The 13,216-nt window shown below is 53.6% G+C and overlaps 1 protein-coding gene across 5 annotated transcripts in view; it reads right to left on the minus strand.

The window, feature by feature from the left end:
* The window catches only part of KLHL29 (kelch like family member 29), a 271,644-nt gene that overhangs the window by 52,021 nt on the left and 206,407 nt on the right, over positions 1-13,216 (minus strand). For all 5 annotated transcript variants that reach the window (XM_039887729.1, XM_039887731.1, XM_039887730.1 and 2 more), the window contains 2 exons: positions 7,012-7,153; positions 3,649-4,161 (listed from right to left, as the gene is read on the minus strand). In XM_039887729.1, the coding sequence (XP_039743663.1) occupies positions 3,649-4,161; positions 7,012-7,153 (655 nt within the window). The remainder of the gene's footprint in view (positions 1-3,648; positions 4,162-7,011; positions 7,154-13,216) is intronic.

The following is a 13,216-nucleotide window of genomic DNA, read 5'->3' on the forward strand; positions in this document are numbered from 1 at the left end:
TTGAGCAGAAGGTGGCCTGAGGACAGACAGAACTCCAGGGGCGGAGGTGCAAGGGCGAGGATGAGAAGCAAGGAGATCTGGGCCAGACACACTCCACCACATGGTTCCCCAGCCCTGGGAATCCACATGGCTCCTCACCCTGGGCCTTGGCCACCAAAAGTCCTTTGTGGAAGAAGGTATGGAGTAGAAAGAATGACATCAATAGCTTGTACCTCTGCTGTGACACACTCAGCTGGGCTCATGGGTCCCGGTGCAGTGACATTATCAGACTTGGCGGTCTCAAGGCCCGAGGTTGGCTACAACCTCTGCCCACGGATGAGCTCAGGGGTGCCAATTCAACAAGACAAATGGCTCAGGTATTTAATAACAGGATTCAAATGGAACTAATTCTTTTTTCCTCCCTTATCACTTTGCACACATGAAATCTATTTTAATTAGGTTTCGATATATAATCTTAAAAAAATAAGAAAGAACTCCCACAGATTGTTCCCACCCTCAAATGGTTCTTAGAGAAAGAAAGGTTTATCTCATAAGTTTCTTAAGAAAATCTATATGTGCTCAATGCATTTAAATAACACTCATTAAAGTGAACTGCATGCAAGCCACTTCTCTAGTCACAGATGAGAGACAGTCGCTTGACCTACTGCAAATCAAAGAGCATTTCCACACCACCCTTATTTTTCAATTGGTTAAGTTTTAAATTAAAGTCCCAACACCCTTTTTTTGGGGAAGGCAGACTAACATAAATAGCCCTAACTGAAATTTTAGCTCAGTCGATTGGAAGATAATTACAAGAAACAAAATGTGAAATTTTAAATCAGAGCACTAATGAAGTCTAAAAATACCAGTGGCCCATCCCTCTGGCTGGCAAGACCTGCTCCTCGTGGATGGGATTGCTCCATAATTACTCAACCCCGCGAGAGGCCAGGTTGTCGCATCGAACGATAGTAGGAAAAATAGCGGGACTTTAATTAGCTAGATCTCAAGGCGTTCTAGGGCGGATCTTATTATAATGCTGGGCAAGGTTTCAAATAGCGAACAGGAGAAAGGGGAAATTTTTTTTTTTAAGTGGAGTTCAGACTCGTGTTGATGCCATCACGCAGGGCCTCCTGGTTCCCACTCGGAGCCAACTGTCTGTCATTCGGGAGCGTGAAATCGATTGGGCTCCGGAGATGTAGATTCCCGTGGGGCAAAATTAAAAGTGACCCAAATCCAAACCCACACAGTCTTGTCGGGAATGTGATTCTCACATGGCAAATTTCAAAGATTTGGTTTCAAAATTCGGGTTTCTCATTTTCGAAAATATGCAGTTGTTTGACATTAGAGCTGATGGACACATTATAGCTTTAGCGATAAAGGCTTTTAAGATTAGAAATGAAAGGAGAAATTATTAAAAAACAAACAAACAAACAAACAACGAACCCACCCAGGCTTGAGTTTGGAGGCATTTGTATGTGCCTGTTTCATTGTCTTTCTTCACCCTGAATATAAGCTGACGAGGGCCATAAATATAGAGAAGCGAGTTAAATGTAATTTCTTGGGAAACGAGCCAGCTCGCTGGCAAACTATGGAAGTCAGCATGACCGGCTGTCACTGGTTGGAGCTGGGGGATCTCACTGGCTCACCAAACGTGGGGCTGTGGACACTTTCTAGCCTTACCCCGTACCTGACCCTCACCTAGCACCGATCCACCCTTTAGGGGCTGGAAGAGGGGATCCCATCGAGGTCTCTCTGTCTTCTCTCCACCTGCCCATGGGCCTGGATCCACCATAGAGGATGGTTCACACCCTCTGGCCCCACAGAGCTGTTACAGGTGTGGCTCTGTGATGACCCGCTGCCCTAGTGCCCACAGGGGACCGCACGTGCCTGTCTCTGCCACTGTATCTTCCTGATCTTATGGACTCAGGTGCCTGATGATGGTGACATGTGCCTGTGCCCGGCAGCTTCCAGGAGCCAGATCCCAGTTCCCTGCTAAGCCCCAGAGCAGGGACACCAGTCCCATCTGGGCCAGTCACCTTTTTGCACAGAAGTCCTTTTCCTAGATGCATGCAAGTCAGCAAGACTTTTCATCGGCCCTACGACAACCTCGAGATGGGGGGTTATGACCCCTGTAGTGGGAAGAAGGGAGCCCATCCAATGCCTTGGGCCATGGAGCAGCTGGGACACGCAGTGCCCAGTGTGCCAGAGTTGGCAACATATAAACTGGTAGTAAGATTTTTTTTTTTTAAGAGAAAAAGCTTAACCAAAACAATACAAACAAAAAATCAATTTAGTCAATTTTTTTTTAAAAAGATCTTAAACAAAGCAAGAGTTTACCAGAATTTAGATGCAATTTTCTATAATTTTGTCATTTAAGACTAGTGCTGATTTCTAAAACAAAGGCGGTCAGGGCGCAATCAGATTGGGAATTAAACCCAATGAAGATCTAGGCACAGCTTTGTTGTTGGGAGCTTGACAAGGCCTGAAAATTACCCAAAAGGATAAAGATAGAGATTCGTGAGAGCAGGCGGGAAGAGAATGGCTGGTTGGAGTCTTTGCTCTGCTAGGAGGCGAGGCCCTTCCAAAGATGCAGTCTCAAGGGGTTGCAAGTAAGGGAGGCTGTGAATCGAGCCCAGAGGTCCACGCTTCCTAGGAACCCTCTACCCTCTCCTACCAAACGAGGCCTGGATCCCCCAGCAGGCAGACTGCCTGCCATGTAATCCCTCTTGCCTGCACCTGGGTCCAGGCGTGGCTGCCTCCCCTCTGCACTCAGCGGGAGCAGGACCCAGCTCAAAGGGAGAGGCTCATCTAGGTAGATGAGCCCCGTCAGCCTCACAGCCGTGGCCCCTGGTCCTCTCGCTCCCTTTTGCATCTTGCTGGGCTGATCCTTCAGACGGACAGCAGAGTGAGACCTATTTACTGAAGCCTTTTGCCCTAAGCCTCAGGCTGGGGGCTCATGTTCAGAACCACATCCTGGTGTGCTCCCTCCTTCAGTCTCTGTTCTCCAGGATCTGCCTTGAAAACTGCCCTGGGGTTGGGGTAGAGGGTTAACAGAAGGCCGAACTTGGAGGTGCTCTTTTCTGGAGCCTCACAGAGCTATCCTTGGGTCCTCGAAACAAACAACCAAAAAATTAACTGGCTCAGGATGGTCTTGGAACGTCTCCTGGGCCTCAGCTACTGCCCCAGGAGGCGCTCTCATCTGATGGCATGGCGGAGGGTCCTTTTCTGAGGAGGGACACAGACGCTTCATAGTCTTCCTGTCCTCATGGGTAGAAGATGGAGAAGGAGCCCTAAGAAGGAGCAGATGATTCTTGCTCATTCTGTACTTGGCCTGGCCTTGGGGTCAGAGGTGAGAATGACCCAGGGCTTGGGCTGGAGACAAAAGGACCTTGAACTTCGCAGACTCTCACCTCCTCTTCCTGCCCATTCATATTTCCCTGTCTTCCTTTTCCTGTCTTCCTCCTTCTCCCCGCCTCCTCTGTCTGAGGCCAGGCTGAATTGGGCAGCAAGAAGTTTTATTGCAACCTCTGGGTTGGGTGAGGCCAGTGAGGGAGTTGCTGGAGAGCATAGGCCACCAAGAACCACACTCCCGTCCATGCTGTGTCATAGTGACCACGTGGGGGAGGCACAGATGTAGGCACACAGGGAGCATGTGGCAGCAGGACTTACCTTTGGGGTGCCCGGGGTCGGTGAACTCATACTTCCCCACACCAATGGTCCGTAGCATCTGCAGCCCGTGGGCTGAGTCAGTCGTGGGGGGCCCATTGGTGGCAGGGGCACCGCTGGGGAGAGTGGCAGACGGCTGGGCTGGCGGTGGTGGAGGCAGCAAGGGCCCTGCCATGTGGCCGTTGCCCACAGCGGCGGGTCCCTGGCGGGCCACCTGCCCTACGCCAGGCAGTGTGGACACGGCCAGGGGCTGCGGGCTGGCATACAGGGCTTGGGCAGGCATGTTGACCACCACGCTGCTCAGTGGCTGGGAGGGAGGCTGTGGGAGCGAGTAGTGGCCTGGCATCAGCGGGAGCTGGGGTCCCACGTGCGGAGGCAGTGAGGGGGTCACCCCAATGACTGGGGCCTGGACGTTCACAGCCGGGCTGAAGGTGGGAGGCTGGGTCACTCCATAGGAGTGTGCGATCAGGGCGGGCTGGCTCCCGGCGGCCACCGTGGTCACCCATGGCCCCGTGCCTGCAAGGGAGATGGAAGAGATGTCATCTGCCGGTTATACATTCACTCAACAAATATCAATTCCTCCAGGCCCTGGGCTGGGTGCTGGGGTCACAGAGGTGGACAAGACACCTGTGCCCAGGAACTCACAGAATAAGAATCTGTGATTACTGTAGCACAGGATAAGTGCCTGAGGAACATATGAACAGATGGCTGTGAAGGCTCAGAGGAGAAGGCACACCTGCCTGGGAGAGTTCGAGAGGCAACAAAGCAGAGACGAAAAAGTCAAGACCTTCAAAGAGATCTGGGTTCAAATCTCGGCTCTGCCACTTCCTAGCTAAAAGCCCCGGGCAAGTTAAATGGAACTAGCAACACCTACATCATAGGTCTCCTGGGAAGAATTGAATGAGAAAGATGTATTTGGGGAAAAAATAAAAAAAAAACTAGCAGAGCGTCTAGCATGTGTTAAATGTTCCATAAATGCTGGTGTTTTTCCTTTCTTTCTGGAGAATCACTGTCTGAGAAAGGGTGCCGGGGTAAGAGCTGGATTGTGACGATCGGGTTTTCCTGGGCAAGGCAAGAGCACCAGGGCTGAAGCTGTGCAAGGGCCCCGCGGAGCAGAAAGGGATCGCGGAGGGTGCGGGCGGTGTGCGAGGGCCGGCAGGGGCTGCTCTCCACGGCCTTGGCACGGGGGAGGGGCAGGCCTTGTCCTAAGCACCCTCTGCGTGGCTAGCCCTGGGGGAAACAGGAGAAGTCCATTTTGTCCTTTAAAGAAACTGAGGCGGAACAAGGAGGTCCAGACACACCTCCTGAGACCCAACACAAGATGCCAGACCAGCTGTGCCCAGGTCGGGCAGAGAAGGGCCCAGGGCCCCCTGAGCTGAGCTGAGCTGACCGAGGTGGCCCAGGCAGGCCCGTGAGTGAGACTGGAAGATACTGTGATAAGTAAGGCCAGTCTGGGTTGCCTCTGACTGAGTGTGGATCTAGGCTTCTGTCACCTGAATTGTCACCTGGGTGTTCATGATGCCTGTGGAGTGGCAGTGTAGACTGAGGGCTGAAAGCCGAGGAAGGAGAGCAGGGGCTAGAGGACCACCAGCCCCAGAGGCTAGAAGGTGAGGCTGGGGGCACCCTAAGGGAAGTTAAGATTGCAGGGTGGGGAGGAGCCAAGATGGCAGGATGTCGATCGAACCACCAGTGGGCGCTGTCCTGAGGAACCATTCAAAGGGAGAGCCGCTGGGCCTGCTGGTGGAGAACCAGGCTGAGGGTCTGACAGACAGCACGTTTGTCCCGGTTCCCCTGCACTGGCCTCCCCGGAGTCAGTTCCATTATCTGCAAGAGGACAGTAATAACACCAACTTCGCGGGGTTGCTGTGAGCATGGAGCTGACACATAAAACAAGGCACATAAGACGTGCGACAAATAGTTCCGATTTGGTAACGAGGGAGGTTGGAGAAAACCAGAAGCGGGCAAATGTTGGCGAAGCAGTGCCGGCGCCGTTCTAGAACGGCCTCCTCGGGGGGATTGCCCCCAGCCTGGAGAAGAGGAGGAGCTATCATTGCGAGCCAGCTTGTTGTCTTAAGGACAAGGCATGATCTCCTAAGCTCAGTTTTCTCTGGGATTAGCCAGGGAGCCTGGAAAAACACATCCGAACCTTCGCGCACAGCTGGCGAGATCTCGGATAACTTTGTGATGAAGATACAGAGATGCTGTGCCATGGAATCAATTGATTTTTGAGCCAATGAATGGCGCGGCGGGTGCTGGAGACGTAGAGAGCCGTATCCAGCGACGTGCGCCGGGCCTTGCTCACCATTTTATTAGTGATTTGGAGGATGATATGGAAGACAGCGTGACTAAATCTGCAGGTGACATAATATTGGGATGGGTTAGGCACAGGTCTGCAATAAAAGCAGGAAGCTAAGAAATCCTGTCACTCAAAAAGATATTGACAAGGTCTTGCTCTTGGCCTTAGATCCCATTACCCAGATGCCTCAGCCAGAGTGTGAGGAGATGGACAGGGGTCAGAGAGGACTGGATTCTTACTGTTGAGACAGTATGTGATGTGGTTGCCAGTGGAGCAGAAGTGACATAAGGCTGCAAGGTTCAAAGCAGAGGGGCCGGAAGAAGGAATCGCTGGGCAGACCACACGTGGGCTCTGTGTGCTGGGATCTGGTCATTGAGGAATGTGGAGATCTGAGCAACTCCTTCAAAGGTGAAAGGACTGGAAACCACAGGCTCTGGGGCGTGGCCAACGAACTTGGGGTGTTTATCACGCAGAAGACTTGGAGGGGGAAGAGTGGGATCCCCAGGGGTCTGCTGGGCTGTGGTATGGAGGGCCAAGCAGACGTGTTCTTTGTATCCTAAGGGGAGGTCTGGGACCGAGGGGAGAAAACGGGCAAGGCTTTCATTATGGTCACAGCTGTCCGAAGAAGGCCTGGGTGCTGTAGGAAGTGGTGGATCCCCAGTACCAGGGAGATGGAGCATCTTATCCTTGTGTAACTGTTGACAAGGCACAAACCCACTGCCAGGTGTGACCTGAGGAGTTTGTTATGGATCAGAGTACTGAGGTTTGGAAAAGATTGACTGTTCAAAATAACCGTAAGAAGATTTAAAGTTACTCCTACCATGCCAATCTTACTCCCTTGCCCCCCCACCCCATACTTTCTTGATTAGCAGAGAAAGAGGGTAGAGACACAGATACTGCCCAGGAAATTAAACACAGTGAGCTCTGCCCCGACCCCAATGCAACCTGAGGTCTCAGCTGCTGTGGGCTGGTGGGTCAGGACCTGCTGAGGATCTGGGGCACCCAGGAGGCCCTTAACGCCCCTCCCAGCCCTAGGTATAGGTGTCTCCGTCCACGAAAGAAGTACGCACCTGGATTGTCACTCTCCCTCATTTGTTTGGAGGGCGGCTCATCAGTGTCCCAGGGTGTGGACTGATTGATGGGCGTCTGCCCCCACCGGATGCTGGTCGTGAGTCCCTGGGACTGACTGTCCGCTTTGGAGATGCCGGGGGCCTGGGGAGAAGCAGAACAGGAGGATGAGCACAGCCTGGAAAAGATCGTCCCCTGAGCTGTCCTGCCGCCTGAGCTGTGGGGCCGGAGGCGCAGCCCCAGCCCTGTTCCCAGTCCCACGGGAAAATCACAGGGCGTTTGGGCACAGTAGTAGCAGCTGTGACCTCTGCTAAGCTCCCACTCCCAGAAGCTCCCAACCCAGTGCCTCTTTGGCCACCATCTGCGGCTGAGCAATCGCAAAGGAAAGGAAGTTCTGCGCTGTGAGACGTGAAGTTTCCCAGCCCCTGGGTCCTTAATAAACTGTGCTGACATTCATGGCATATGCGGAGCACCAGCTGTGTGCTCAGCCCAGGCTCGGAGCCACTGTGTGCCCGGCCCTTTGACACGTGAGAGAACGGCTCCCAGAGCTCCACCACCAGGCCCCAGGCCACCCTCACACCACCCTCTGAGGCCCCGGAAGTCCCACTCCATGAGAGAGGCACTGAGGGTGGGGACTGAGGCCGACGACAGGACAGCGCCAATCCTGCCAATCCAGGGCCGGAAGGCACTGAACACCCCTTCCCTCGGACCCTCAGCTCAGGAAGGAGGCTGGCTCTCTGCTCCAGGATTTCGCTCTCCAACTTACATATTTAGATGAATGGGAAAATGAACCTCAGGGCGAGAACAAGCATTAGGACAGCAGTGGTCTCCCTGAGCTACCCCCTAACCGTGGAGTCGTATACAGTCATGAAAAATCACGTTTGCTCAGAATTCTCCATGAGATGGCAAAACGCTGACACTATCACGTTAAACGAGCAAAGCAAGACATAAAATAACACAAATACAACATCACCACGTAAAACACGATGTGCAGGAGGGAAAAAGACTGAAATATTAGAGGGACGTCAGTCTCAGGTAACTTTCATTCTCTTGTCGACACTTTCCTGTATCTGCCAGGTTTTCTAGTACGACCATTACCATTATTGTAATTGTAATTATAATACTCCTCCTTCCCACGTCCAGACAGCAAGTCGGAGGGCCCAGGATGGGGTATCTGGGGTGGAAGTGGGTGTCGGTCTCAGGAGGGATGGTATTGGAGGAGTGACTGTGGCTCCCAGCAGTGCAGCCAGAGCCCAACCAGTTTTGGGGCGAAAGGTTAAGTGGGGTGAGGGGCAGAGACGGGTGCCCACTGGGAGCACTAAGGGGGCACCTGCAGGCCTCTCTTAGGTGAGGGCCGTGGTCCTGTGGTCCTTGTGACTTCTGATGGAAGCTGACTCAGTCACCAGGCTGGTGGGGAGGGGGGCAGCGCCCCCTACTGGGCCTGTCTGACCAGCGAGACTCTCCTGGTCCCACACAGGGCTGACTCCGGGGCAGGAGTGGGGAGGGCGGATGTCTCCTAGCGGGGCGGATGACATCGAGAGCCTGCAGCGGGGCCTGCTGGGAGGGGTGGGAGCTGCATCGCATCAGGACTGTGGGCTGCACGGAGCTGATCGCATTAGGCTGCACGTTATCTCTGGCTTGCATTTTACACGCTTCGCGTCTGTGAACAGAGCGGGAAACAAAGGAAAAGAGTGACTCTCTTGAGGAAAGTACAGTTCGACAGACAAGCTTCCTTATGAGAAGCCCCTGCCCCATTTCCGTCTGTAGGACGGATGGGAGCTTGGGGTGGGTAAGGGGGCTTGGGATTGAGCCACACTCACCAAGAGAACGATAATGTGGCTTCTACAGTGTTCTCTAAATGCATAGCTTTCCAGCGTGTCCTGTCTGCAGCCCTTCTGTATTCTGATTCTTGGGGTGTTTGGGGGTGGTTCTGAGGAATAGAGTTTGCTTCCTCGTACGCAGAGGCGTTAGGGTAGGGGGGATCCTGTGCGTTGTCCCATTCAGGGCCCTATTTGGGCGTGAAGTTTGAAGGTGGAGAGGAGACCCCAGCCTCCTCACCAGCACCCTACTTCCTGGCAAGAAACCCGTTCTGCCAGTAGGGGGTGCTGCAGCCCCTCTCTGCTGCCCCCAGTTCCTGGAGGCCTCCCAGGCCAGAAGCAGGCTCGATTCTCAGGGTCCTACGGTAGCACTTCTGCCCTGCTGAATCGGCATCCAGGCCCAGCCTGGAACCTTGGCAGGGGAGGGGAGGGCTCTGGGAGCTCAGAGGCTCTGGGCCTGGCCCCTAGAACAGGCACTGCCACCAGCGGAGGCGGCCGAGGTCTCCTCCTTGCGAGTGGGTAACCAGATTCAAGAGTTCTCGTTTTTCTACATTGGGGAGTTTCCGAACTTGAAAAACAGCACACTTTCCCGAGGGTTCAGGCCCCTGGTTCCAAAACAGTACTGCCAGCTCCGTGGCTTGTGCCTCTGTTGGTTACCTGGTTTGTTCAGTAAAGAAACACTGGGCCCCTGCTCTGTGCCTGGCCTTGCCCAAGTCTGTCCTCAAGGGGCTGCTCTCAGCTGCCTATGGAAACGGTGACCGAGTTAGACTCCAGTCTGACTGGGGGAACAGGGGGCTCTGGAGCCCTGCTGGGTGTGGCTACGACAGGCCTGCTGCCTGGCTGCGTCTTTCATGAATATTGCAAGCAAGTTCTTATGTACAAAAAATTTGTTCTGCTGTGAAAAGAAAAAGTCTTTTTTTTCTTTCCTTTAGGAAAGATAAATAAGGCTACTCGTATTCTACTCAGCACTAGCAGCTGCTGAAGCTATGAGCAACTCGTAGTTCAGGAATTTTTATTTATTTTAGTAGAATAACGACATGAACATTCCATCCTCTACTCCCTCCAGAAAAAACACGGACGCGGGTGTTTGCCCCTCGCCCAGGCGCCTGGGTGCCCAGGTGGAGAAGAACGTCTGGCGATGTGAGTCAGCTCGGCCTGGTAGGAGGAAAAGAGAAGCTCCGGGTCCAAGGTAAACACACAGCCCCGGGTTCTGGGGGCTTCTGGGGGGCACTGCGTGGGTCCACGGCTCCAGATCTGAACGTGGCTCCCGCTAAGCCTCTCCCCTGTGGTTCAGAGTCCCAAGGCCCGAGACGCTTCCAAGGCTCTCTGGGCCATCCCCAGCCTGAACGCTGGGCCTCCCGGAGTTCTGTTTCTCGCCCTGCACACGAGAATGCTGCAGAAACCGACCAAGAGAACAGCTCAGGCTGGAGGAGGAAGGCAGGGCTGGGGGAGCCTCCCCTCACCCACTGCCGCTGCCACCGTCTGGGACGTCAGTGAAGCCACCCAGACATTTGGCCTTTCCCCAGCGTTCCTGGCCATGCTTCTGCTCCTGTGACATGATGGCACTTGGCAGAAAGAGGCAGATGAGGAGAGCCTTTCTCCTGCCTGGCACCAAGAAGTGGCCCTATCTGCCCATCATCCGGCCTGAGCAGGCTTCTTTCTGCTTCCCTTTAATGATATGCTAATGGGATGCATCATTAACGCAGCAGCTTTTAAACCCTGAGCTCTTGTAAATTTTCAAAGGTCACACTTTTACGGTGGCTGACAGCATCGTGCTTCTTTCAGCTACTGAAGAACACTAAAGACCCTGATCCTTAATGGATGAAACTCTCTGTGAGGTGGCAGCATGGGCTGAAGCGCCTGCTGGTTGGGGGGCTGGGAACCTCCACTCTGTAACAAGCCTCCCAGGGTCCCGGGGTTGTGCTCTACCAGCTTGGGGAGAACCAGGTACACGTCACCCACAGAGCTGCACCGGGGGCCTGCTCCATGTCGGGGAAGTTGTGCGGGGCCGGAGGTGGTGCCCTGTGCTCAGATGCCTGGCAGAGGGAGCGAGGGAGGCCAACATCGCCGAGAAGGCGAGGTCCTCTTCCTCCCACGGAGCACCATTTGCTCACCAGGCTGCGCACCCACGAAGCTGCGGCAGCCCACAGGGGCTGCTTTTTGCTAATTTGTCCACCCAGAAAGAGCACCTTTTTCTACTTGGCACAAAGGTGCCATATAGGCCAGCAGCATCCGGGTGGTCAGGGGTGGTTTGAAAGATGGAGGGATGAGAGCCACCACAGGGAACAGAACCGTGACGCTGTGACACTACACCAGCTCCAGGCTTAGGCTTTGAAGAGGACTCGCAGCCTCTGCCTCTGTGTCTCAGACCCTCCAGACCAGACCAGCGATCAGATGAATACCACCCAGCGACACCATGGCGCTCCGATGGGCCAGCCGAGCTCGCTCAGTGTCTGTGCACAAATTGGTGAAATATTATAAAGTGTTGTTTAAAGCCACTAAAAATGAGAGATACAATCTACTGTGCACACGGCAAAATAGCATAAGATCAAAAATCATTTGTGTGACGCTCTTGACATATAAATACAGCAGTTTTATATGCATCCTTTTGTGTTCCACAGAGGATCGGAGGCAGCATAACTATAGCAAGGACTGTAATTACATAAACGCTAAAGCTAAAGTTAATGCAGCCTCTCCCCAAGCGCACTCCAGCTGGGTGGTGGGTGGGAAGTGGCCTTGGATGAAAACTGAAAAGCCACAGGGAAGAAGACATCAGCATTGGGTGACCTGGGGCAGACTGCACTCTTAGCTTGATCTGCAGCTTGTTTTTCCCTCACGATTCCTGTAATTTCCACCTAATCCGTGAAAGAGAAGCTTTGGTGTGACACCTCCCCCACGCGCCCTAGCTCCTGGTTCTGAGGACCCCTTTTGACGAGGGACTGCTGATGTGGCCTGAACCCTGTAGTGGATGTTTGGCATCTTTTTTGACTTAAGGTGGAAGCCAGAAAACTTGCTCTGCCAGCTTCCCTTGCAGCTAGAGCACAGGCGGGTTCCCAGCTGCTCAGACACACTTGGTGAGATTTCGATATGAAAGCTGGGCAACATGAAGAAGCCAGCACAGCTCCGAGTCCATGCTCTGCAGAGGTTGGTGGTAGAGGGACGAGGATTCAGGAGCATGCAGATGGTGGAGTCTCTGGGCTCAGCATCAGTGGAGAATGCTATCATTTCCTGTTTCTTCTTATTCTGGAGAGTTCTCAGGCCTCCTCTGAGAAGGCGAGAGCGGGTTCCCACACAGTTCCTAGCAGAAGTGGATATGCTTAGGCACCTCCAGGCCCTGGGGGATCACGTCACAGTGGCTGCCAGCTCCAGGACTGAGCACAGCTGGGCCGGCCACTCCCTGCAGAGTGGATGTGTCACTTCCTTTTCAGCATCCCTGCCACTGTAAGGCACTAGGATCTTCATAGTGTCTAATCTCCCTGTGTGGACTGATAGAGGCCAGTTTTTGGTAAACTTACTCAGACTGGTACATTGGGGTCCCGTGTAGGAACCTCCCAGGGACTCTCGTGCTACAAAGGTGGAGCCCTAGGAAGGCAATTCTTAACTTAAAGGAATGGTATTCAAATGGTAGAAATTCAGGCTTAAGGAAGAGCTATTTTGGTGTCTGGGTTTTTTAGATCATAGCATATGGGTTTATACACCTGGGATTGGCAGGTTATCAATGAGAGCCTGATTCTAAGGTCACATGGGTAGAGAACCCACCAGCTCTATTATAGGTACTCTCCACCATAAGTGCACATGAGTATCTGGGGGCGTTGTTAAGAATGCATGTTTCTGGACTGCCCCCCACCCCCCGCCCAGAGCTTCTGATTCAGTACGTCTGGGGTGGAGGACCCCAAAATGTGGCTCTTTAACAAGCCTACCATGTGATGCAGGTGGTCCATGGACCTCACTCTGGGGAGCAATGATGGTCTTGACATTCAAGCTCTCAGGCCCCTGTGCCTAGAATGGGGGCGGGTATCTTGGGGCTGAAGCTGCTGGGCCGGTCCTTACTGGGACAGCTTTTTGGGTCTTGCTCATGGGGCTCATAGGCGCCATCTCTTCGGTCACGCCACCTCCATGAACTCCTGTTCCCGGCCTAGGTTTCAAGGGGTCAGATGGACAATCTGACAGACACCAAAGCTATAAATCTGTGGCCTCTGGGAGGAGCAAATGACATTTATGGGTCTCTCAGTTCTCATTTCATGATTGCTACCGAACTACAAACAAGAGAATAATCGCAGTGAAATCCCCACTTGGGTCTGGGGGAGGCTCTCCGGAGCCCCCCGCCTGCCCTCATTAACGAGGCTGCCCTCTCCGGCCCCCTGGCCCCAGGCTGGCGCCCTCGGCCTCC

This window comes from Pteropus medius, unplaced genomic scaffold (assembly GCF_902729225.1).
Source record: "Pteropus medius unplaced genomic scaffold, Ma_sr-lr_union100, whole genome shotgun sequence".
Taxonomy (NCBI): Eukaryota; Metazoa; Chordata; class Mammalia; order Chiroptera; family Pteropodidae; genus Pteropus; species Pteropus medius.